The sequence below is a fragment of the Martes martes genome (genome assembly GCF_963455335.1).
Source record: "Martes martes genome assembly, chromosome: 7".
NCBI lineage: Eukaryota > Metazoa > Chordata > Mammalia > Carnivora > Mustelidae > Martes > Martes martes.
In genome coordinates this window covers 126,915,345-126,940,845 of record NC_137894.1, presented here as the reverse complement: position 1 = coordinate 126,940,845, position 25,501 = coordinate 126,915,345, and the positions used below count along the sequence as shown (strand labels likewise).

The 25,501-nt window shown below is 43.1% G+C and overlaps 1 protein-coding gene across 4 annotated transcripts in view; it reads left to right on the top strand.

Moving 5' to 3' along the window:
* Window positions 1-25,501, top strand: part of NRXN3 (neurexin 3) — a gene marked incomplete at both ends in the record, with an annotated part of 1,490,367 nt that overhangs the window by 40,662 nt on the left and 1,424,204 nt on the right. For all 4 annotated transcript variants that reach the window (XM_080809449.1, XM_080809437.1, XM_080809438.1 and 1 more), the window contains one exon: window positions 10,660-10,689. In XM_080809449.1, coding sequence (XP_080665575.1) covers window positions 10,660-10,689 — 30 coding nt within the window. The remainder of the gene's footprint in view (window positions 1-10,659; window positions 10,690-25,501) is intronic.

Below are 25,501 nucleotides of genomic sequence, written 5' to 3'. Positions count from 1 at the left end.
TCTAGAATATTTTAAAATCATGATCTTTACTGTCTTGGCAAGGCAGACCTGCTGGGTTGCTGGTTAGGGTCCTGGTTTGTTTCTCAGTTCTGGACGGCAAAGTCAGAGTTAGAGCTGGAAAGATTCATTAGAAATATCATGTAGTCTCAGTGGGATAGTACTGTTCCCACCCCTGGTCCTGCCAAACGTGTGCAGTGTACATTTATTGCTCGATGATGCATGGGCATCGGTGGCTTTAAGGAGAAACAATGCATGCTGAATACATTGTAGTGTATGGAAGAGTCTCGTTCAAACATTTATATCCCCAAAATACCACTGGTGAGACCGCAGAGAAACTCTTCTAGACCAATTCCCTCCTTGTAAAGGTGGGAAACTGAGGCCAGAGAACTTCCATGTAACTCGGTTAAATCATACAGCTCGGTTATGACAGCCTTGGAGACCCTCCCCCTCTGTAGACCTACCTAGCAAGGTCTGGGAAGGACCTGGGCTGAGCTTGTCAGTTTGTGGGGCTGGGTCTCAGAAAGAGTTGGGAGATGGAATACAGCTGAGAGTTGAGGACAGTGGGTCCCTTGTGGGGCAACTTAGATGGCTGTGACTGTGGAGGGAAGCCTCGGGGGCTGCACTGGGAAGGTGGTCTGCTAATGCTGTCACTTTGTTGGAAAACTGGCATTGGCGAGTCGTGGGAGGCGGGGCAGAGAGAAGGCCCAGGTATACCAGTCTTCTGAATAATAAGAGCCGTGACTACCTCCTTTCAAGCCCTTTCTGTGTTCCCTGGGAAGTGCTAAGTGCTGCCCATACATGGTTACACATGATCGTCACGGGATCCTGAGAAGATAGTTTCCCAGAAGGAGGCACGGAAGAGCTAACCGGCTCGGAATCCCATGGCTAGTAAGAGGTAGAGCTGGGACTTGAATTCAGGTTTTGGAGGATTTAGAGCAGTGGTTTGTAAAGTTTGGTAAGCATCAGAATCACATGGAGAACTAGTAATGGAGATCCAGGCTCGTTAAAGTAAGACATTTCCTCCAGGGAATTCTGATATGACCAAAGTTTGAGAACCACTGTTTCAATGAAGGTGATCTGGAAGATAAAGGAACTTAACACTCCAGCATTAACCACTATTTTCTACCTTTTAAACATTAGTTGGGGGGCGGGGGCAGGTGGAAGGAAGGATGGAATGAATGACCCCCCCACTTCAAGCTCCAGTGGCATCTTAGGTGATGGGGCTTGTAGAACCATCATCGTAATACATTACAGTCAGTTGTGTATTGTCCCCCACAAGCTTCTTTGCTGGCCACGGTGGACTTTCGAAGGACATGGGGTGTCTCACTTTTTGAGAACAGAGATGTATCCATGCCTGCATCCCCACTACCTACCATATTGTATGTCCTCATAAAACTTTATTGTTAGAAACAGCATTTCAGGGATGGAAAAGGATCCAAAATGTTTTCAAGGCTCTCTGTGCACCTGATTTTTGAATCTCTTTCTGTAAGGTTTCATTCAGACTTGGCTTGAACCCCTGCAGTGACGAGAAGCTCATTGCTCCTTTTGCCGTTCTAAAGAGCACTGAATGTTCCAAAGCCTTCCTTATTCTGACTCACTCTAGCTTTTACCACCTGTATTGCTTCCAGCCCTTGGAGACACACGGAATAGATCTAATTACACTCCCAGTGTTTGAAGACAGGGCTTTTGGTCTTTAAGGAATTTTTTTTTTTTTTCCTAAAGGCCAAAACATCTCCAGTTTCCTTGGGCATTCTCATACAAGGGTTTTAAGTTCTTTCATCCAGGTCATTGTTTTCTGAAAAAAAAAAAAAAAAAAAAAAAAAAAAAAAAAAAAAATTTTTTTTGCATCCTTTCCAATGAAGCATGCCCATACCACAAACAGTATTATGGACATATCCCAGCCAGTTCATTATAGAGTGATCCCACTGCTCCCCTTTTCTAGACTTCCTACCTCTATTAATGGTGGCACCAAATACTTTTCCTTATTATTTTAATGACTATAGCATGATGTTGAACTAAAGTCGTTGAAGATCTTGACTATTTGTTTTTTTCAGATTTTTATTTTTATGAAGGAGAATGAGTTGAGGGGAGGGGTAGAGGGAGAGGTAGAGGGAGAAGCAGACTCTCTGCTGAGCAGGGAGCCCGATGTGGGGCTCGATCCCAGGACCCTGGGATCATGACCTGAGCCCAAGGCAGATGCTTGATGACTGAGCCACTCAGGTGCCCCTTGACTATTTTTTGTGCACTGCTGCTAAACCATTTTTCTCCCCTTCCTACACTGTGCAATGGTTTATTTGACTTAGTTGGATCATTCTTTGATTTTGTTCAATTTGGCCCTGGATTTTTAAAACCCAACACACCATGATCTGTTAGGGTATGGTTCTTTCATCTAGCACATCAGCTGCCCTTCTAGCTTCATGTCATTTATGAATAAAGAGCAGTTTTAGAGAAGTTCATGACAGTTGGAGTGTAAGAACTTCTCCTTTGGGAAGAGTCTTTTCTAAAAGCCACAGTCCCTGATCTTTTAACCCTTAGGGTGATAAGCATGACTGCCTCCCTTTCTCTTCTTTCTATTGTATTCATGCACAAGGAAACCCCAACCCACCTCCCCACCCCCCAAGAGATGGAATAGGTTGGGAAGGTGCTGCATATTTTCCTCAACCCTATGGTTATACCATGCAGGGGCTATTGGTGATTCATGAGTGACACTGGAAAAAATACTTTCTATTCAGTCCAGCCACCAGGCTGTAGGAACAAAGTTGGTCCAGAGGCAAACAGTGAGTGCACTAGTATAGTTATATCCTACAAAGGGCTTAGTGGTGAGAAAGGCACACAGTGGCATCATGGAAGGGCAAATCCAGGAGCTGGGACTGGGTGGCTCCTGCCTTGGAGAGTTAAGCACAGGATCCCTTTGTCATCAATCCAACTATTCAGTTCATCCCCAGTACTGTTCAAGGCTCATGGGAAAGCCAGAAACATATATGTAAATAGGTGATTGTCCCAAGTGCTCAGATCGCTGTTAGGTGATTGACAGAAGCTTTGTTTAGTCTCTACCTTTTTGATTCTGGGTGGTGACCTGAGAGTTATTAGTTTGAACCATTTAAAATAGTCACTTTTATAGGCCAAAAGCAGTCAATTACCAGTTGGGTATGATTCAACCCAACAGTTTCTTGGCCTCGTTGGAGATCATCTTGGTTCATAAAGGCATAGTGTCTTTGAGTTGGAATGGATTCTTGGTAGTTTATCTCCAAAAACCCTACTCTGCCTCTCTTCTACCACATTTCTGGCACATGAGGCTTCCCCTATTACTTGACCCTGTGTTCTGGCCAAATATGCTTGCTCCCATATCTTGCATGTTCAACTTTAAAAATACTTGAAGGAAGTTCTTGTGTCTTTTTCTAGCTTGTTCTAGTTTAGGCTGTGTGTGGCAGTTCCTGCAGCCATTCTGCATGTGGCGTGCTTCTGGACTCCCTGATTTTCTTCTCCTTTGGACACATTTTACCTTGTCAACATCCTTCCTAGTGTATGGCACCATTCTCTGAACCAAAACCCTAGGTTTGGTACATTCCATGTTGAGAAGAGGTAACACTATTGTCTTCTTTTTATTTTGAGGAGAAGTGGGGGATTATGCTTAAGTGTCAGAATTTACATTTGTCCCTTTCAATCTCACTTTTGCCTGCTCGTATCCTTTTGGACCCTGATTTTATTATCTAACAAATTAGTTATTCTTTTCAGCTTTAGTTCATCACAACATCCAGACACATGCCAATTAATGTTTTTTGCCAGGTGACTCATCAGAATGTTGAGCAGGCCTAAGTTCTGATACAAGCTACTAGTGAAGCCCTGATAGAACAAGGACACTGAAGTCCATGACGAAGGTCAGGGAATTGCCCAGGGAAGGGCTGGTCTTGGGCACAGTTATGGAAGCAGATGGAGGTTTCTTTCAGACCTGCTCTTCCTTTAAATGTTCCTCTCCCCTGTCCTTCCCTGTCTCCTGAGTCCTTTCTCCTATACACAGTGGCAGGCTTCCTCAACCTGTGACTTAATGTCACTGTCCTTCCTGTACATACGAGTCCCCATGCTGCCCCTGTCTTTGAAGGAAGATCTTTAGTTTGGCTTTCTGATGACATCACATGTGGAGCGGGGTCAATGGCTGGGGACCCCAAGTGTGTCTCATGTTCAGATTTGCATTTTAATAAGGGGATATGGCTTAATAACCCTAAGAAATGCCTCCAAAGGAAAAGCTTCACGTTTTAGTAGACTCTTGGGGTGGGGCTTAGGGAGAGGGAGATAGTGGCCTTTTAAAAGGACTCCCCGCAGTGTTCCTTATATCATGCTGGACCAGAGTCATAAATGAAGTTGAGTTAGTATCCAGGCACTATTTTCTGCTGCTGAATTCTCCAAGACATGTCTCCTCCTTTCTCCACCAGCACTGAAGGAGGCCGGGTAGCTAGTGTTATGGTTATCATCACCGTCTGGAGAGTCCATCTGCTGGCTTAGAATCCTCACTTCACCCTGCACTAATTAGTGTGACTTTGGTTCTAGGCCTTGGTTTCCTTACCTGTAAAATAAAAATCATAGCAATGCCTTTCTTATAGAGTTATATTTAATGAGATGACATATAGCTGTGCCTTGTCTATATGAACCATTAACAAATATTAGGGGCTGTCATTATTCTTTTCCCCAAGATCACCAAATTTCCTCTTTTAAGTGCTTAAAATGTTAACATGTGAATTTCTTCTTTCTCCTTCTTTTCCAAATTCCCAGTCAGCTTATAGCACAGTCACTTGTGGCTTCTCTTCGTTAGGTACCACCCCCTACCACCTTCACGATCTCCTTAGTTCCTCTGGAAATATCAATGAATGTTTCTATTACCTTCTGATTTTATGTAATTACTCTTTTAAAAAGTCCTTGTGGCTTCATAAGAATTCAACGTTAGCACTTGGCACTTGTAGCAATTAGTGACATTTAATTTCTCTACTTCAGTATGGAAAAAGAGATGATATATGTGGATTTTAAACGGGGATAAAAGTTACCCTGAAAGTGAATGAAAGAAAAGTCTTGGCAGAGATAACTTGCCTTTTTTTTTTTTTCCCTGAATCTTTTTTTTTTTAACCCCATGAATGACTTCCTTCTTCCCTTGAAATAATTCCCTGCTTACTCAGGGAAAATGAAGGAAAGTAGGATGGATTGAAAATCATCTGAGGTGGGTGGGATATTATAGGTTTGAGGGGGAAACAGTATTAGCTTAAATTATGAAGGCCTTCAACTTCTGGCCTGGTTCCTGAACACTGCGTCTTCCTCTTGCCTGTTTCAGTAAATGGTTTCTATTCTCTGTATCAGTCATTCTCATGACAGGCTTCATGATGGCCACAGCTGCTTACAAATGACTTTGCTTTCATAGCCATTTCCATTCTCCCAAGCTGCAAAAGCTGCTATCTCCATGGGGATTTTCCCAAAGGATGTAGCAGAGTTTAGAGGGCCATACGTATATTTTGCATATAATTTACATATGATTTGCAGTCTGTTCTAAGGCAGTTTCAATTTTGTATATCTTACCTACTGGCAATCTTTTTCTCTTGTCCTTACATCTGCCCTGAGAACCTGTGCACAGAGGAAGGTAGGCACAAGAAGGGTGGAATAAAGCACTAGAAAGAGTGAGGGGACGGGTATACATAGCAGACAGCTTGTTGGGATCCAGAATGGTCCCTGGATCTAGCTAGGGCAGCATTCTGTCAGGGCGTGACATTTAGATGGACACGTCCATTGCTTTCAAATTTTTGGTAATTTTTTTTTAAGGCATTATAGTTCCACAGGAATTCAGTGTTGGCAGTTCTCAATATCCCACCTGTCAAAGGCTCATCCGAGTCTACCTCCTGTTCCCTACCCTCCTCCAGTAGGTGGACTTTTATGGAGCTGGCTTTTGAGTCTTAGTTGAGGATCTGTTCCAATCCAGAGCCCATGGTGAGACTGTTGTGAAAGATGTTGTCCCTTTTGCTTCCCTGATTCCCTGTTCCAGGCCATTCTTCTCTTGAGCATCACACCCAGAATAAATGTCAAACTCCAGACCCAGCCAGATGCTAGTCCCAGGGCCGGCTGTGTAGTCCAGAGGGCTGCGGCTGACCCTCTGTTTCTGAGGTTGATGGGAAGGCCAATCTTCCTTCTTCCCCCTTCTTCATCAGCCACACAGATAACACACACCCAGCATAGATTCCTTTTTTTCCCTTACTAATTATATCCTTCTCAGTTAAGATTTTTTGAGCATTATTTTCTGTATCTATATTTGAAAGCCATATAGTTCCTTTTTCTTTTTTGAATATAAAATTTTATTTTAATGTTGAATACGGTGGGAAAAAAAGAACCTCCAAAATACCTTAATACTTGTCCCATCTCTCCCAGTTAAGACTCAGTCCTCGAGCCCCTTTTTCTTAGAGGGTTCATTGACTTACCTTCTTTTATGAAGGGGCTGTAATACATCCTGATACTTATCCTGACTTTCTCACAGACATTAGTCCCACATTTAAAAATATATCGTAGACATTTTTGCTTGAGTGATTCTTCTGTTTCCTCAACTCACCGTGCCTAAACCAGAGCTCATCATTGCCCTTGCCCCCCCCGTTCATCTCCCACCCCACCCCCCCTTCCTGTTTCTGACAATGTTCACTCAGCCTCCCATCCACGCCTCCCCTGAAGCATCTCATCGGTCACCCAAAGCCTGTTGGATCCTCTTTTTCCTTTTCTTCCCCACTACCATGATTCTAATCTAGACCCTCTGCCTGTGACTGATCTTTCTGCCTCTGCCTCTTTTCCCTCTCATCTATCCTGTCCGCACCATTGCCAAAGCAATCTTCCTCAACATCATTTTCCCTGGGTCATTCCCCTGCCCATGAACCCTCACTGTGTCCCATCAGCTGTAAGATCGAGTCCATTTTCCTTAGCCTTGAAATTCAAGGCCTTCCTACAGTGGTTCTTCCTCTCATCCTTAAGATCACCTTTCATTTCTTCCTTATATGAACTGTTTATGTGTGTCCGTTATTATTTGAATAGCATGTATCACACGCCTACCATGTGCCTGGCAGTGTTCTAGGTGCTCTGGGAACACTGAACAGGGAAGTCCTTACAAATTCACTCTGTGGTCCTGGGAGCTGGTGGTGTTACCTGGAGTGTCCTCCATCTCTCTAAATCCTAAACCATCTTCCAGTATCTGTTTCAAATCTCACTTTCCTCCAAAAGCCTTTCCTATACATCCAGGGCCCTCCTTAGAGTCCTGTGGTCTTAATTGCCTGAATTCATCATCTGACATGTATTAATGACCCATTCATTCATTCATTCCTCATTCAGTCACCAAACAGGTACTGAGCACCAACTGTGTGTCAGGCATTGTGCCCGCTGTTGGCCCACACATCAGTGTGTTTTTATGACATAATAAAAATAACAATAATAATCCTTGTAAAGCCCTTACCATGTACAGGCCCAGTTGTATGTATATTCACTTATTTAATCCCCAGGACAACCTATGAATTCGGCATTGTAGTTATCCAGATTTTGCAGATAGGGAAATCAAGGTGCAGAGATGTTGAGCAATTTTACTGCGGTCACAGCAGTAGGATTCAAATCTGGCTCTAAAGTCCTTGATCTTAACCCCTATACTTCACTCTTAGGTGCCAGTAATATATACCATATGCATGCTTATGCAAATATAAACACATAACATCTTCCCACTTAGACTCCAAATTCCTAGAGATTAGTGACCATCTACCGTACTTTCTGTATCTCCACTACCTCATCCAGTCTTTGCATATGGCAGGTGCTTGAATCATGTGGTTGGTGGATTGTTGCTTCTTCCATTCATTTGGAGGGAGGGCCTGTGATTTTCAACAGCAGGGAGGAGTGTCTGGAGATAGAAGGGGACAGAAACAATTTCAGAATAGACCTACATACTCTGGAATTCTTGACTTCCAGTTCTTAATTCTGTAAGTTTTGAGGATAGATTCGGACTAGAGAAGATACTGATGAAAAAGCTCTTGAAAGTGGAATAAAATTCCTTCTCCAAAAGCAAAACTTGAGCCATATTATGGTTGCATCGTTTCTCCCTTCCACCTTCCCGTTTCTTGTCGATTTTGCTTCATTGCCTGCAAAACCAGTTTTAACATCGGGATCCCAGATCTGCATTCTTGGCAGAGAATGCCAATATTTCTATTTAAGATTCTCATAAGTTGAAGATTACGAACATTGGAGTTGCAATACTGCAACTACATATGTAGCTTAATAAAGCCAGATAAGTACATATTTGAATTTAAAAAACACAGGTGGTGGGTTATTTGCATTTAAAAAGTTTTCCTTCTTTTACACAAGGATCCACTACAAGGTTCCATTAACCAATTCCTCTTAGTGCATTTATCATACAATTTAATCTACCAAAATTTGATTTATATGCAACTCAAGTTCTAGTGAGCATGGGAATCACTTGGGCAACTTGCTTAAAATTCAGATCCTTCCCCAAACTCTTCCCCAAGATTCTAAGTTATTAGATTCCTCAGTTGGGGCCCAGGATCTTCACTGTTAGTAAACATCCTCAGGTTGTTGATGTAGGTGGTCAGTGCAACACACTTTGGGAAACACGGCTTTAAAGAAACACATGCAGCCCCTACACGGGGCTCCCCTTCTCCAGGGCTTTCATACCCCTTAGGCCAAATGTCCTGTTTACTCTTCATTCAGTACATTTTTTGAAATCTCTATTTGAATCAAAAAAGGAAAAGGCTATACCGCTTCTCCTTCTCTGAGCTGTTAAACATCTTTCATTTTAAGTATGAAATGTTTGTCCTTTCATTTTTGAATTTGAAAAAAAAATGTAAACTACCCCCCCCCCAGCTGTATGTAGATAGAATTGATGTATAACTGCGTAGGTTTAAGGTATACAAGATGTTGATTTCATACATTTAAATTCTGCAGAACAATTACCACCAGAGTGTTTACCACTCCATCCTGTCATAGAATCCCCGTTTTTTTATTTGTTTGTTTTTTGTGGTGAGAACATTTAAACTGTACTTTCTTAGCAACTTGCAAATATATAATACAGTATTATTTTCTTTTCATTTTTAACCCCTTCTTTTACTCTTAGGTATCTCCTGGGATCTTCTTCTTCTCATTTCTTAATTCTTACAACCCTCCTGTGAATTAGCCATCTTTCCATACACCCTACCTGGCTACCTCCGCCTCTCCCCTTTAGTGCTCTTGATCTGCATGCTGAGGGCTCTGGCTTGGTCCAGAAATACCAGGCATTGGAGGAATAGTGACACTGCTGAGGTTTCTCTTAGCCAAAGGTAGGGCCCTTTCTTTCTCCTTATCGTCTTTTCCCAAAAAGGGCCAAAAAATTTTTTTTAAACTCAACAAATCATGAGAACGACTTACTTTTGCATGATTCCATTCCTCAGTCAGTATTAATCCAGGGCCTGGAGAAATGAATGCCAGAAATGTGCATTTAAAATATGATTATAGTTTAATGAAATTTGTTTAAAAACTAGATTCCATGACATTTACAGCACTTGTATCTATGTATTTAATATATCATTGATCTTTTTAAAAGTCAGTTGCTTGACCCATATTTTCCTCTGATTACTTTTCTAAATCTCTTGTAATCTCCAAAAACATTTGGGGATTTCTATACTTCAGAGATTTTTTTTTCTCCTTTATTAATCCTGTATATCCCTGAATTTCACTCTGGGTAAAGGTTCTCTGGGGTGACCTGGAGTTTGTCAAAATAATAAAAGCAATGGGAGAGTAAACTGGTGCTTGCGGATACTGGTTGGAAATCTTTTCTTTTAATATATTTATCAGAGCTTACTTCCCCTGAAATAATGAGCTCTTAATAGCCTTGTTTGACTTCCTTAAGAACATAGCCAGAGGTTGTGCTGTTTGTTCACCGGGACTTTGTGTACCTTCTTTAACCCATTCAGTGCTGGGCTCAGTCTCCCTGATCAAGGGCGAGAGACCTTCTGAGAGGAGATGGTGGGGGAGGGGGACGGAGGCCATGGAAGGCAGGGGTGTGGTTGTCCCTGGGCTAAGACACAGGTGAGAGGGGGAAGTAGTTTCGGGTTGTCTGAGAAGCCCTTGAAAGCACGAACTCATTTAATATGTCCAGCATGATTCCATTTTTGGAGAAGAGAATACAGTACCTAAAAAATAAAATTGGGCAGGAACCTCTGGATGGTGGGCTTACAACAGATTTTTCTTTTCTCTTTTCTGAATTTTCCAGTGTTGCTACAGTGACCATGTATTACTGCAAAAAGCCATTTAAAAGAAAGAAGGAGATGTGCTTGGCCTCACCTCTTGAGTCTCCTTCCCGAGGGACCTAATCTTTAATAGATTTATTTTCAAACCTAAGCATCACATAGAGCAGTGTGGTGAGAGGAGGGCTCTCATGCGGAGGCCCTGAGCAGTCCAGCCAACAAAAGGCTGTCCTCCAACGGAGGGCCGCCGCTGTGCTGCCCGGCTTCTCAGCCGCGGTGTGTGCTCCTGAGTGTGTGTGAAGGCCTGCCGCTCCTTCCACTTGACGACTAAGAGCTGATTGCATTGCGTTGAGAATTTTAACTTTGTCTTCTTTCTTTTTTCCTTTCCCTTCCCCTCCTCACCCCTTCCGTCCTCTTTTCCCTCCTCAAGGCCTCTCCCATCTCATGATGAGCGAACAAGGTAGGTGCTTGGTGCTCGCAACATCGCAGCTGCCCCGAATTGCTTGCCTTCGTGCCTCTGGCTGGCCGCTCAGAGCCTCATTGTCGCTGGCGGGCCATTTGCTGCCTGTCCCTCCCGCTGTGGGCCAGGCTGGCAGCAGGCCACCCTGGGGTGGGGGGTACCATTCCCGATGCATCTTGGTTTCCTGTCCCCATCATCCCCTTGGCTTGTCCATTCTGCACCACCATTTGTCATCCGGGTGCTGGCCCTGCCGGGCTGCCTCCAGGAGAGAAGCATGAAACAAGGCATGACGGCGTCGATAATGGGGGTGAATGGAGCTAATTTCCGAGCAGCAGAGCGGTTAACTTCCTCCTGCTCCTCCCCAGGCCCCATGCTGGGGCCCTGTGGTTGGAGGAGAGGAGCTGGGCTTCTCCCTGATTTTCACTCTGAGTAAAGGTTTGCTTTTTGTCTTCCCCTCCATCCCATTGCCCATTGTAATGACTTTCAGCCCCACATGGTCAAAGGAAGCCCTTGGGGGTTTGACTGTTTTCAGTTTTATATAAAAGCAAAAACCACCCAAAGAACATGCTAATATCTTCATGGCAGGATTCTAACTCATTATACACCCTGAAGAAAACTGCATATAAAGATCTGTAAATTCAGCATCTGCAACCTAAAATATTCAAATATGCAGGGAATGAGCTGTGCAGGAAATTCAGCTCAGCTAAGCACAGGGTGGGCTGTGAATGAAGCCTTTTTCTCCTAAATAAAAATTTTCCACATCATCAGCCTAAATCAGGATTTGAGAACTGAGCCTACTTAAAATTGTCTTTTCCTTCACTGTTCAATTGCTACTATTGTGTTTCTTCTGAGCCTTGGGATGATTGCCAGATTGGTCTACCTGCCTTGCCCTGACACCCAAAGACTGTACTTCAATTTCTCTTATCTGTTTCTTTGCAAAAAACACATGGGACTCTGGTGCCTCTTTTGGAGGACCAAAGAAAAGGGCAAGGTGGGGTCCATCTATGTTGTCTGGTTTTTCTTGATATCTTGAGGAGGGTGGGGCAGTCCTGAAGGGTCACTCTCCTTCCCTGTTCAATTACACTGGACCCATCAGTTGGTGTTGCCATAAAGGGGAGTATGCTCAGATCAACAAACCACCCAGGGCTGAGAGAAGTTTGATTATGATGTCCAGGGAGCTGTGGTGATGGGCAGTTGAGGGCATCCTGACTTGACAAGACAGTGTAACGAGGAAGCACACCTTCCCAGTAGAACTGAATCCTCCGGAGCTCAGCCAAAATCTGCGATGTGGACTCGACTTTCAATGAAGATATGGTCTGGGATAGAGTAAGTGTCAAAGAACAGAGCTGGAGATAGGAGGTCCGGTGAGTTTGGCAGTGTTAGATGGAGCTCTGGAAGGGAGCGGGATAAAGCCTCATTATCCTTGTCTGAGGATGAGGGAAGTTATCTGCTGACAGCAGCTAACTATGAAGTACATATGAGTAGAGAGGATGCCCTTGATGTCAACCTGGTGTCTGGGAGTTTGGGAAAGTTAAGCACTTCTCTGCAAACCAGGATGCCCCAGGCCCTTTGAATTACTGGAGTCTGTTTGGCCTGACTTTGACAGCAAGTTCCCACATAGCTCAGTCCCCACACTGCTCTGAACAACAATGTGGAGAATCTGTATTATCTACCTCCCCCCACTCTCCCACCCCCTCCTCAGTTTCTCTTGGGCCCCCAGCATGATGTGTACCTGAGTAGAGAATTCGCACATACCCATGTATGCATGCTCTGGGCTAAGTCCAGCACTTTTTAGAAATAGAGTCTTTAAGCAATAAAAGAATGACAGACACAGCAGATACCATGAATTCCTCGTTAAAGAGATTTCCAAGAAAGGATGCAGAATTCTTCTGGGTGGTCAGTGTCTCTAAGTTTTTAAGTTGCAACTTGCAGTTTAATCTGTTTTGGGGACGTTTCTTGGACTGTATCCCCCTCCACTCATGTTTTCCCCATCCCACTCCCTTCTCTGTTCTTGCCCTGTGACGATTGCCCGAGAAGCCAACTCTGCTTCCCACCTCCGCTGCTTTTCTGCCCCTCTTCCTTCACCACGAAAGAAAGATTTCTCTCTGGTTCCCACTGAATCTCCAGCATTGGTTTCTGATGCCTGAAAGTGTGTCCAGGAATACTTACCTGTGTTGTATGTGTGCACCACTTGTACATGTATGTGACACTCTTGGTCGCCGTGACTCATGTTACATAACGGTGGGAAAATGCCACCGGAGAACTTGGCTTTGTGGAGACTTTCCCAAACCAAGTTTACGTCGGTGAAGTGTGTTCAGTTTCACATACATGTGGCTGCCCAGTGCTCTTGCATGCAGACTTGATCATGTTTCTAAGGATGGGCCTGGGAAGAAGCAAATGGGAAAAGCTTCAGCGTGAAGCTGGTGAGGTCAGCTGGCAAAGCTGTTTTGGCTTGTTTAGGCTTCACATTGTGCATTTGTCTTGTGCTGCTTTCTCAAGATATTGTAGTGCTGTTGCCTTTACTGTTGTGAGTTTTTGTGGTGTCTGTTCTATTTATTTGTGTGTCTGCAGTGTGCTGATGTTTTTCTCTCCCTGCTCTCCCTCTCTCTCTCTCTCTCTTTCTCTCACCGCCTCCGTGGTGGACACCATGCTTCCTCTACTTAACTGGACCTTCCACTTCATTTCTGTAGGTAGAAGTAAAGGTAGAGATGATTTTATTTTTCTCATTATAACTATCAATCTGCCTTCTGCAATATTCATGCCTCCAAGGGGAATTGTCGATTCTGATGAATACAGTCCAGATTATAACTGAGTGCTTTTAACAACAAGTAAACAAATAAATAAATAAAAAGCCGATGCTATCATTTCCCTTCCTTGCACTCCATGTTCGGTGGTTGGGGTTCATTCTGAGTTGGCCTGCCTCCCTCTGAATCTAGGATGGGACTTATCCATTATGACGTGCTACTTCTAGCAGAAACGGGGGACTCCGAAAGTAGTTATGCAGAACTATTTCACTTAAATGTGGAATTGTCTGAGATTCTCTCCCAGTCAGTGTTCAGAGGAACAGGGGAGACGTGAGATGTCATGCTGTTGTTTCCATTCCTCGAGACACCTGGAATCGAGACCAACATCTGTGAGGGAAGGATGATAAGAAAGGGGAGAGGATTGGTGTATTGCTTGAAATTTAATGTGAAATTTGGGGGATACGTATGTATTGCTGTTTTATCTTCTGTGTTTCCCGCATTTGGGGGAGTAGAAATGTCCTGATGGGGGGCAATGGGCTAAGAAGGGTGGGACCGGAGCTGTGGAAGGACACAGGAATGACAGCGCATTCCGTCGGAAGAACATGGAGAAAGGTGACACTGGATTGTCACTTCCAAAGTCTACCTTTGCCAGGTGGGCAGGGGAAAAGAGAGGCACAGAGCGGGGGGGGGGGGGGGGGGCGTTGCTCCAGGGCTCTGATGGGGCTTTCGGCGTCACACCTTTGGGGGGAGCACAGCTCACTCCTTCACTCAGTCAGAGCTGTCAGACCCGAGCCCAAGAACACGGCTCACCAGCTCACGTTGGATTAGCTGGGCAGCAGCGAAGGGAGAGTTGAATTGATAAATTATGGATACGAATCTGCGTCCGGTTCTCTTCTGTTCCCTCCTCACTCTCCAGCCCTATCTCCGTGGAGCTGTGCACCGCCGCTTGCTGCAAAGACTGGCAAATCACAGGAGTAGGAAATGCGAATTCTGGCATGAGGATGTTGAAGAAGGAAGGGGCTGACAGCTCAGTGAACGTGCTGATCTGACTCGGGTCTATGAACGGGCCATCTCTCTTTTGAGTTTTATGCTTTTCTGGATTTTTAAAGTTATGTATGGTTACCTTGGAAGCAGTTTGGTTCTTTCCACCTTAGAGTCAGCTGATTGCCTATTCTTTTTACACTAATCACAGGTGGGCTCATTTTCAGAAATTTGTCACGGGGAACCCTTACCCCATTATGAGCTTGGAGCCTTTGGAAAGGAGGTGGGAAAGGGAGAAGAGGAAGAGGAAGTATGAGTGCAAGCATACATCTACGTCTGCCCCTTCCGCTTCTCTGCTTCGTTCAGCCAGAGGCTGCCAGAGATCGCCTCAGAGGCAAAGCCGCCAGTCCTTTCCCGGGACTCAGCCCTTCTGAAGCATGTAACTATGTGTCCTCTGCCCCTCTTCTCACTGGCTTCTGCGAGAATACACGAGAGGGAGTCTTCCTGTCTTCTTCCCTTCCCACGCCTCCAAATCTCTCCTTTTCTCTCCGTAATCCCCTAAACCGTCCTGTAAGATAGATCTTCCTTGCTTTTGCACATGGGTACCTTCTTTTCTTTCTCTGGCTACTGCTGCTACCTATGAGCATGTCCTTTGTACCAGCAACTGTGCCCTGTGCTTTCTATGCCTTATTGTCCTTAATCCCCACACCTGTTGTATAAGGTAGGTGATGGTGTTACTGCGGCTTTATGGAGAAGTACAAGGCTCAGAGAGCTAAGTTTGCTTATGTCAGTTGGCTACTAAGTGGAAATGAAACTCAGAATCTGGGCCCCTAACCTCTGTTCCTACAGCCTGTCTTAGATCCGAGGATGCCTTCCACGGATGTCCCTCCCAAGTGCGTTCCTGGTACGGACCTGTCTCAGGTTCCAGCCTGCCACTTTGCATTCTCTGTAACACAGGTCCCTATAAATATTTCACTACTGTGACCCCAGTATGTCTGAAGTCAACCTTCATATGAGCCTCCCTTTGTGATGTCCCTATTTTCGTTCATGGTGCCTCGGTCTTCCTCATCACCCAGACTTGAAAACCAGGAATCCCATTCTATCCTTCCTGAACTTTACTGTGTCCTGGGTGATCAGTTGAGAGATCTTACTGAGAATCTCCTCTGGAATTCTCATGCATCTCTACTGTCAACACCCTCGTTCAGTTCCCAGGTAGCCCTTGTTTTATTTTTGCCCAAGCCTCATTTCGTCCTCCTGCCCCTTCCAGGCTGTCCAGTAACTGAGAACTGCTTACCTTTGTTGTCCTCCACCTGGGATGTGGGATTAGCTGTCTCACTTTCAAAGTCGTCCCTAAGATGGCCTTGTGTACCTTTAACCTTCTCTCCTATTAACCTTAGATGCAAAATTGTTGCCAAATAGGGTACTGGGAAACCTTCCTGGACCTTTCCTCTTCCGCTGGCGTTACTTATTCTCTTTCTCTCCCCGGTAACCACTCCTCCTCACCTTTATTCTGCCCATTGAAATCACACGAAGATTTCCTTTCCTAGTTGATGCTGTCTGTCTTTGAGTGCTGCATTCGGAGGTGAGCTCGCACTTCATGTATCTCTCTAATATTTTCTATTAGAGTTATTGGGGAGCTGGACCACTCCGCTCTGCCAGATGGGCAAGGATGTGGAAGGCAAACATATTCATTTGTTAATGTCCAGATGTGTGTAGCATTGTAGGGTGCATGTGGAAGGGACTCCAAATCTCTAATCCTTCTTAGTCTGCTGTCAATCATCTTCCTAAAAGTGAAAATAAAGCAAAATTAAAATTAAATCGGATCATGTAGCTCATCTGTTCAAAAGCGTTTGAAGGATTCTCATTGTATAATTGTCAATGTGCCTCCCCAGCTTTATTTTCTATAATATTTTCCACTCCCCACTCTCACCCCTGCCGGCCCCCGTGTCTCCTGAAGTCAACAGCTCACTCTGCCTGAATTTACATTATGGGTTCCCGCCTTTAGTCTTTGGCCCGGGCTCTGCCCTCTTTCTTGAATGTCCTTGGAATACCCTTCCTCTCCTTAATCATGCTTTAAAGCCAAGCCTCCTAGGTGTGGCAGACTTTGTGCTTCTGTTATGGAGTTCCTGTGCCAAAGTGCCTTCAATCCAATTTACTCGTGTGTTTCCGGCAGCCTCTCCCTACAGGACAGAGGCTGCATCTTGGTCATTTCTGTTACCCACACTGTACTTAGCTCCTTATTTGGTCCAGAATTGTACACCAACCTGTGTCCCTATCACTGGCCTCCTCAGCCTTGCCACCGCCTGAGCCAAGAAGCCCCAGTGGGTCATAGAGTGAGGCCAAATGTTGTGGTTCCACTTCTCTCCTCACCCAGGCCTTCTCTTGGCCCTGTGTGTGCAAATGATAGAGGGAAATGGTCACAGATTAATTGTATCAGAATAAAAGCAGGAAAAGTCTTTGGATTTATTCTTAGGAGGTTGTCAGAGGAAAGAAAGCCTCAGATCTTGTCATTCTTTAAAGCTGAGCGGCAAAGCAGTGAGAGCAGAGTGGAAAGAGTCATGACGTGAAATCTACGAGACAGAGTGGGATATATGCGAGTATGTATAGGCTGTGATGGTCATCGCCACATTCGGGAGGCCTTTGGGCTGCCCTGAGCCAAAAGCCAATGTGACTACCAGGAAGTGGCTGACTGGAGGAGGTACACAGCAAACCGCCTTGGTCAGCTTTTTGGACCTGATTTTGACAGTCTTTGTTTAAATGTTGATTGTGTTTTAGCTTCTACCTCTTTTTCCTATTGACTTAGGGATTGTCCATCCTTGGTTAGGTGATCAAATATTTTTCCTTGAAACTGAACCTGGGGTAGATGTTGTGGACTCAGTGTCAACAGGGGCCTGATAAGTGTCATCAAGGAGCAGATCCCGTGTAAGAAAAGTCCTGGTGTAAGATCACCAACAAAGAGTGGTGAGGACCATGGCAAACTGGGAGCACACATCCCATCAAGGGCAGCAGGCTCTGCTCTGCTCCAGCTAATTGCTGCCACAAAGAATGCATGCCTTGTGTCCCTAGATCCTCAAGAAAAGCCAGAAGTGGATTTTCTAAAAATATAAGTTTATGGCATCTTTTGTTTTATGTACATATGTGTATATGTATGTATGTATGAACACACCGTAGGCCACAAGCTATAAGCTTTTGACCTTTGGCTTGAGGAAGAAGGAGTAAGATTTCTCAGTGAATGCCTCAATGGTAGGAAGCAGTCATTGGCAGCATCCTTGATTCAATTTCTCTTTGCCTATGGCAGTGGTCAGGGAGCAGGAAACTTTCCTACCCTTAGCACTACTGCCAGGGAGCCCGATCCACGTGTTGGGTGAAGTTGGTTTTGTAAAGTAGGGTAGGCATGCTTGTGGAGGGTATGACAAATGCTGAGAATGACCAGGAAGAGAGGTAACAGACTGCAACAATGAACAAGAAGTTTCATGATTTTTAAATCACGAGGGCAGTGGAGGGTGGCATTTACTTTCTTTTTCCTATTGCTTTACAGAACGCTTTATTACTGGACTAGATAGTGTTGACCCTAAGATCTACTTTAATCTGTCAGAACTTAAAGATCTCTTTCAACTTATTTGCATGTATTTTTCCCCATGTAGATTTGATCATTTGCCTTCCAGTCCTGAACTAATCAATATTGGCCAAACTGGAAGGAGATAATCAAGCTACATGAACTCGAATGTGATTCCATATAGACTGTATTTTGCTGGTAATAACATTAAGAAAGCTGATTTGAGGAGTTGAGCCCTCTCTTGTCCCTGCTAGGACCAGAAAGCCCCGCAAAGAAGTTACTGTTTTGATAGCCAACTGTTTATGCAAATTAGTAAATGCAATGCCAGCTACTAATTATGAAAATAAACTCATCTGTGCTCTATAAATATCTAATTATAATAAAATAGGGGCAATATTACATTTCCATCTCTTGTCTCATCTGTTTCTCATCTACCAGTGATCTGTCCTCTTGACAATGAATAAAATCACTTTGTTTTTTTAAAGAAGCCTGTTTTCCATGCCTCTTTTCCCCCCTTCTAATGTTTTGAAAGTCTGCGGGGGAAAATAGATTTATTTTCAACATAGAAGTAAAATTGCCTGATTTTAGCAACTCCATGTTTTTGACATTGATGTCTTTGAAATTGTGCTTTAAAAATATGAAGTGTTTATTTTAAATTTCCTTCTTTAGAAATTTTCATTGGACAGTGAAGACTTTTTTTTTAGAACAGTTTTCTTGGAGTTTTTTTTTTTTTAATGTTAATGTGAGCAGATTTATTAGTAAAATGTGTGATGGATCAATGGGATGTTTCATTAAATTCCAATCGACCACATCAAGGAAAATATTGCTCAGATTTCCAAGCAACATGCTTATTTCCATCTCAATTATCAATTTGGATTAATCAGTTATGCACAGATTTTGTATCTGTGTGTATATATATATATCATAAAACACTTTCTCTTTGAACGTGAATAGTGTTTTGCTTGTATAGCCTTTAATCAAACAAAGTTGGTTGATCTTAGAGGATGGATAATTTTCAACTGTGGATCTCTAGGTAGACCCATATAAACTTAACTTTGATAGCACCGACAAGTAAAGGATCTTTCGAATTAAATTGTGACATGCTTATGCCACATCTCATTTATAAAGAGAGAATCCAGAAGGGTAACGTGGTGGAAAAAAACATTTAATAAGAAAACAAGCAAATGTGTTGCCTTGCGTGCTTGGGCTTGTACACGTCATGGACTATTTCTCCGGTGTGCAGGGCAGTGTAGTGTATCTGGGTATAGGTATAATTTCTCCACATACGTATTTACAGGTTTATCATGGTTGAATTGTGTTCTCACATGTGGCTTCCATATGTAGTATACTGAAAAGAATACAGTCCAGGGAGCCATGCCTCTGAATTTAGCGTTTTGTCTGCTCTAACATCAGAAAAGTGATGTTTATTCACCATTCGGCAAATACTGACAGAGAGCCAACGATGTGCTGGGCCAGGTCCAGGTGCTGAGTACACAGGGCTGGCTATGCAGACATGGGCCGGGCCTCCGACACCTTGGTGACGGTCCACAGCAGTATGAAAATGGCTTTCGGATATAACAGCTACCTCTCGTCCTAAAGTTTTAAATAAATTCAGTGTTCAGCATATTAATATATCTGGAGTTTTAGAATCAATTTTATGAATGTATCTTGAAGGGAAACTGTCAGGTAATACTTGAATTCAAATCAACCACCCTTTAAATTCTCTGATGCAGGGAAGAGGATATTCTTTGCGGGTGAACAAGCAGAATTTTTCATTTTTTCATTCGCTCACTTATTGGGAGAGAGCACACACGGCGTAGAATATGTAAGTCCACACTCAAGAGTACGCTTAAATATTTAACCTGTATACGCCCCTGTCAGTGCCCATCCCCCCCATAAGGTTCTGTCCTGCTACTTTCCGTCACTTATTTTTAATATAGTATTCTCCACTCCAAAGCTGTGCATATCCATGTAGTAATCAATCAGCAGGCAGGCTCCAGAGTGCTTTCATTTTCATGAAGAAAGGCTAGACTTGTGAGAAAGGAAGGCAATTGTGGTTTTTATTGTGTGTCAACAGAGTCACGAATGTTGTCATTCGGGGAGGTGTGTAGCTTTGCTCTGTCTTTGATGGCACTCGGATTTCCTTCTGCACAAAGAGAACATCTAATTGATATCATTGGGCTTTTCTTTTCTTTTTTTCCTAAGGCATTAGTGGCTAATAGAACAGCAGAGGTAGAAAGGACCATATGCTTTGTAAAAAGCCAGACTAATAACACTTTTTGATGGACATCTGATTTTTAAAAGTGCGGCATCTTTCATTAAAATTTACGTGTGAAGGAAGGGCAGGCGCGGTGACATGAAAGCTAATGCAGCTTGCACGTCTTGACATAATAACAATCACAAGAAACTGGAGATCCCAGATGGCAGCTTGGCCTTTGCCATCCTTTTAATAAGCTACTAACTGCTAATTATTTCACTCTTTGGGGCAAGTTAATTTACTGTTGACTCTTAAAGAGATACTGCTCTTTTTTTCCCTCCGCTGCCAAAATCAGAGCCCTTTCACCTAGAGCTGTCGCAAGTGCTTCCCTGCGGGTTGAAAGCTTGTCAGCTGATGGTAACAATGATGGCAAGTACTGGGGTGGAAAATACTGCTTAATAAATAATATTTTCTTGTGTTCTTTGAATTTAGGAAAAAAATTTTTTTTTTTAAATGCACTTGGCTAGGGGTCCATTGTGTGTGTGTGCGTGTGTGTAAGAGCAAGAGATCAGGGACCCATACAGGGAGAGGATCTGAAATCTGGAGCCTATTTAAGAGTGAAAGAACAGCTGCCTTTTAAATGGTTGCTAATTCTGACAATTAATGCTGTTTTGTGAGTGTGTGATTTTCTGTGATAGCGGTGAGGAGGGATGATGGTGTGTAATAGCTCACTTCCTAAGCGTTTTGGTAATGTAGCGCACTGATGAAAGACAGCGGGGTCCGCATGTTCTGGAGCCCTTTTGAATGAAGAGCCTGCAGAACATGCTTTTTCTGGGTTTCGACTTCCTTAGGATGATTCCGTATTTTAGCACAGGCGCAGATTATTAAATAAGTGTGCAAGTGGTCTTGGATGCATCGGGAGTGTTTGGAAAAGATCCTTGTTTGCAACGAGCTGTCTGACAATCAAAATATTTACTTAAAGATAAGCTAATGACTGTGTCTTGCAAATGCCTGCGGATCCATTATTGAAATGAGAGTCAGTTCTTTGGCTTGATACTATCTGGAACTAGATCTCAAACCTCAAATAGTATTGGGTGTAGATGTGTTTGTATTATAATTCTCTCAAAACAAAATAACTTGGGTGTTAGACAACAAACAGAGGTAGGAAAATCTCTTAACCCATTTTCTTAAGCTGAATTAAGTGTGTTACTATGATCAGTTGCACCTTGCTGCTCTTAAGAATTACAAAATGGGGGCCGGGCGGGGGTGGGGGAGGGCACCTGAGTGACTCAGTCGTTAAGTGGCTGCCTTCAGTTCAGGTCATGGTCCCAGGGTTCTGGGATCAGAGCCCATATGGGGCTCCCTGCTGGGTGGGAAGCCTGCTTGTGCTTCTCCCGCTCTCCCTGCCTGTGTTCCCTCTCTCGCTGTCTGTCTCTCTCTCTTTCTCTCTCTGTCAAATAAATAAATAAATAAATAAAATCTTAAAAAAAAAAAAAAGAAGAATTACTAAACAGTGGGGCACCTGGGTGGTGGAGTCGGTTAGGTGTGTGGCTCTTGATTTCGGCTCAAGTAGTGATCTCAGGGTTGTGAGATTGAGCCCTGCATCTGGCTCTGTGTTCAGTGCAGACAGAGTCTGCTTGTCCATTTCTCTCTCTCTTCTCCCCCTACTTGTTCCCTCTCGCTCAAATAAATAAGTAACAAATAAATAAAATATTTTAAAAAAAAGAATTGCTGAATGGTTTAAAATATGCATTGAAAAAACACATTTTCCAATTCTTGGTGAGATCTCTGAACATCATCTTTATAATGTGAGTTTTGTAGTGTACTATCTTGTCTCAAGTGACTTGTGTGTTGTTAATCAGTTGATAGGAGGACTGTGGTCAATCAAACACTAATCACTTGCTTATTGTTTAAGTCTAGAGGAACTAGACACGTTTTAAGTGTTAAATTTCTTTAAAACTAGTGCTTCACCTGATTTCAAAATAACCCCAAGGAAAAATATCAGCGCGTGTGTATTTGGGGAGGTTTTGTCATCTTTCAGAATCTGATATTATACAGTGTGTTCAGCCAGATTGCCAACTTCTTTAAAGAATTTTGAGAAATGCTAATAATATTCCAAGAAAAAAAAAAGCACTGAGAAAAATAAGTTCTCAAAACATAGGTTGAAGACAAAATGCAACAAATTTTTTTTGGACCATAGGACTTCTAAGAGCCTTTGTTATGACAATGAAAGTTATACATTGTTGAGAAAGAAAATGTAGTTTTCAATGTTACCCAAATTTATTTGATGTGGAATTTTTTTTTTTTTTATAATTTACATTTTGGATGAGGATAGCTAGAATTAAAACTGGTGTTCAGTTGAAAAACTTGGGACAAGATAATTCTCGAGTCTTTTCCAAGTCTAATATTATAAGTTGTCGTGTCTCTAGAATTTGAAAGAGGCTTTTGGATTGGCTTTACTCAAGAATCTTTGTAACTGCATTTTCTGTTTTGATTGGGAATAGTTTTTTGGATGGATTAGTTTCAATAGGGAAATTACTGCTTCCTGGTAAAATGCATAACACAGATGTTAAAACAACTGCAGTTTTAAAGACACAAGTCTTGTTAACACTCTTCCAGTTTGTATTACCTAAGTACTCCAACGGATCTCTATCCACTGTGTGTAAACAACGTTCCTGATAAATGGCCTGCTTCACTCCAGGAAGGGCTGATCTCAGCACAAGAGAAGAAAATTACTGGGAACTTTAAGTTTTATTTGCTTTGAAATTTGGAGCTTGTGAACAGTCCTTGTGGTTATCAGTTTATTGCTAAGACCATTCATCCAATTGCTCTGAGAATTTGACTATCGATGCCTTTTTTTTTCCCCAGATAGTGAACACATAGGTAGAAGACATTCTTCCCAGAAAAAATGACTTGTACTGTGTTTAGAAATCATTGGCTCAACTAAGGATTTTGTGGGCTCTCTCACTGCAAGGCAGAGGCCTTTGTCCTATTTCTGTGCTGTCTTTTCCGCATGAAGTGGCTGCCATTGGTCATCTGTTGTGGGCCATTCGCCTGGGCTATTAATCTGGTTATGGAGACACAGTTTGCTGAGCCAGCCAGACCCTCCCCAAGTGACCACTAATGACCATTTACAAATGTCTTTGCCAAAATTGGTTATGGGATGGGTGACATTCCCAGTTCTAAACTAGTTGAACCAAGTGACCACTAATGACCATTTACGAATGTCTTGGCCAAAATTGTTATGGGATGGGTGACATTCCCAGTTCTAAACTAATTGATCCAGGTGGAAGTTGAGCCTCGAACACCGGATATCCTGGTGTGAATAACTCTAATGCAGGGTCAACATTTGGTATACAAAGAGCCCTGAGATACGTGTCAGAAGACTAGTTTGGGATGCTAGAGGAGAAAACGGGACAGATCAGAGCACTGATGTTAATGCTTGACATTTACGAGGTATACAGCCTTGTTAAGCCTTATTATCCTAATAAGTAAAATGGGAACAATAATACTACCTACTTCATAGCGTGGCTGGGAACGACTGAGACAATGTGTATAAAAGGCTTATGTTTGAGCTTGGATCTGACATTAAAAAGACATTAGTTATCACAAACATTAGCAACAAACATTATTTATCAACATCGTAATAAATACATCTCATCAGTATCGCCATAGATCTGGGAACTTGGAACAAATTAATCTTTTTAACTTTCCACGTCTTTGCCTGTACAATGCGTACTTGGTGGGTTCGTTCTGGATAGTAACTGATATCATGCAGGTGAAGTGCTCTGCAAATTAAAATGACCATGCAACGTGAAGGAGTTAGTAGTCCACAAGAACATACGCTCCACATAAGTAAGGTACGTGTATTCATGACTGTGGTATGTCCGCACCTATAATACTGCCTGCCTCGTGGTAGAAAGGACTCGGTGAATGCTTGTTGGATGGGCATTAGAAATCGCTGGGCTAGTTAGCAACTCTTAGCAGAGTTCAGAAGCATGGACAGATCCAAGTTTCCTGTGATTCCATTTTACTTTCAGTGGGAGGTCTTTGGGCACTTCCATTGCAAGAGGGAACTGTTGGCCTCTTCCTTGAGAGCCTCCCATACTACTCGTAGAAAAATTAATCCCAGGGGGCACCTGGGTGGCTCAGTTGTTAAGCATCTGCCTTCAGCTCAGGGCATGATCCCAGGGTCCTGGGATTGAGCCCCACCTTGGGCTCCCTGCTCAGCGGGAAGCCTGCTTCTCCCTCTCCCACTCCCCCTGCTTGTGTTCCCTCTCTTTCTGTCTCTTTGTGTCAAATAAATAAATAAAGTTTAAAAAAAAAAGTATTCCCGATAAAGCCAATGTGCTCTTTAGGTGTTAGATGGATGTGTTTGCTCTTTTTGTGTGCACAGAGAGCTAAGGGATTTCGTTAAGTTCCTTTGATGAAACTACGTGAGCCATGAAGAAAACAAATGCATTTGGTTAAGAGCTAGTTTATAAAAAATGCTGATCTACTTCCCCAGAGTTTTGGAGCATATAATTTCAGAGCTGAAAGGGAACTTAGAATTCCTTTAATCCACCCCACTGTGATTTTGTGGATGACAAAACATATGCTGAGGCGGCAGAAGGGTCCTGCCTGTTGCCACACTGATAATTTGCCGTGTTGTTGGTGTCAGACCCAGACCTTCTAACTCCCGATGCTGTTTTCTTTTCTCTCCCACCAAGCTGCCTCTAAGATGCGACCAACTTCTTGTCACCATCACTGCATGACGGTATTTGTTATAGATCCCCCCACGGGCTGCTGCACTCATTATTGCTAATGCAGTGTCCGAAAGGTCCCGCAAATAGTGGGGTGTGAGCATTCTAAACAAGGATGGCTCTTAAATATGTAACTGCCCCAAGGACCCAGGCAACCCTGCTTTGACACTGTCAGTAAATTGCTCTGACTTCCAGGATTTTAGACTCTTTGTACAACTTTCTGGCTTAGAGTAAGAGGGTGACAAATGCCAAGATGACTTTAGAAAGCCTTTACACCCGCTTGTTTTTTTCTTTTCCTTTCGCCTATTGCCAGTTTCCAAGAGATGTCTGTACGGAAATACACTTGGGACTAATTTTCGAACTGTTACTTAATGATTTTTTCCACTTCTTTTCTTCCATTAAGGATAGTTTTGTAATTTTGTTTACAATTTTTTTAACTAAAAAGGAAAATTCATTTTTTCTCAAGTAGGAATCTATTTATCTCTAAGCCAGTATCATCCCTTCCTTGTTGTTGTTGTTTTAAGATTTATTTATTTGAGAGAGAGAGAGAGCGTGTGCGTGCTCTGGGGTAGGGACAGAGGGAAACAAGCAG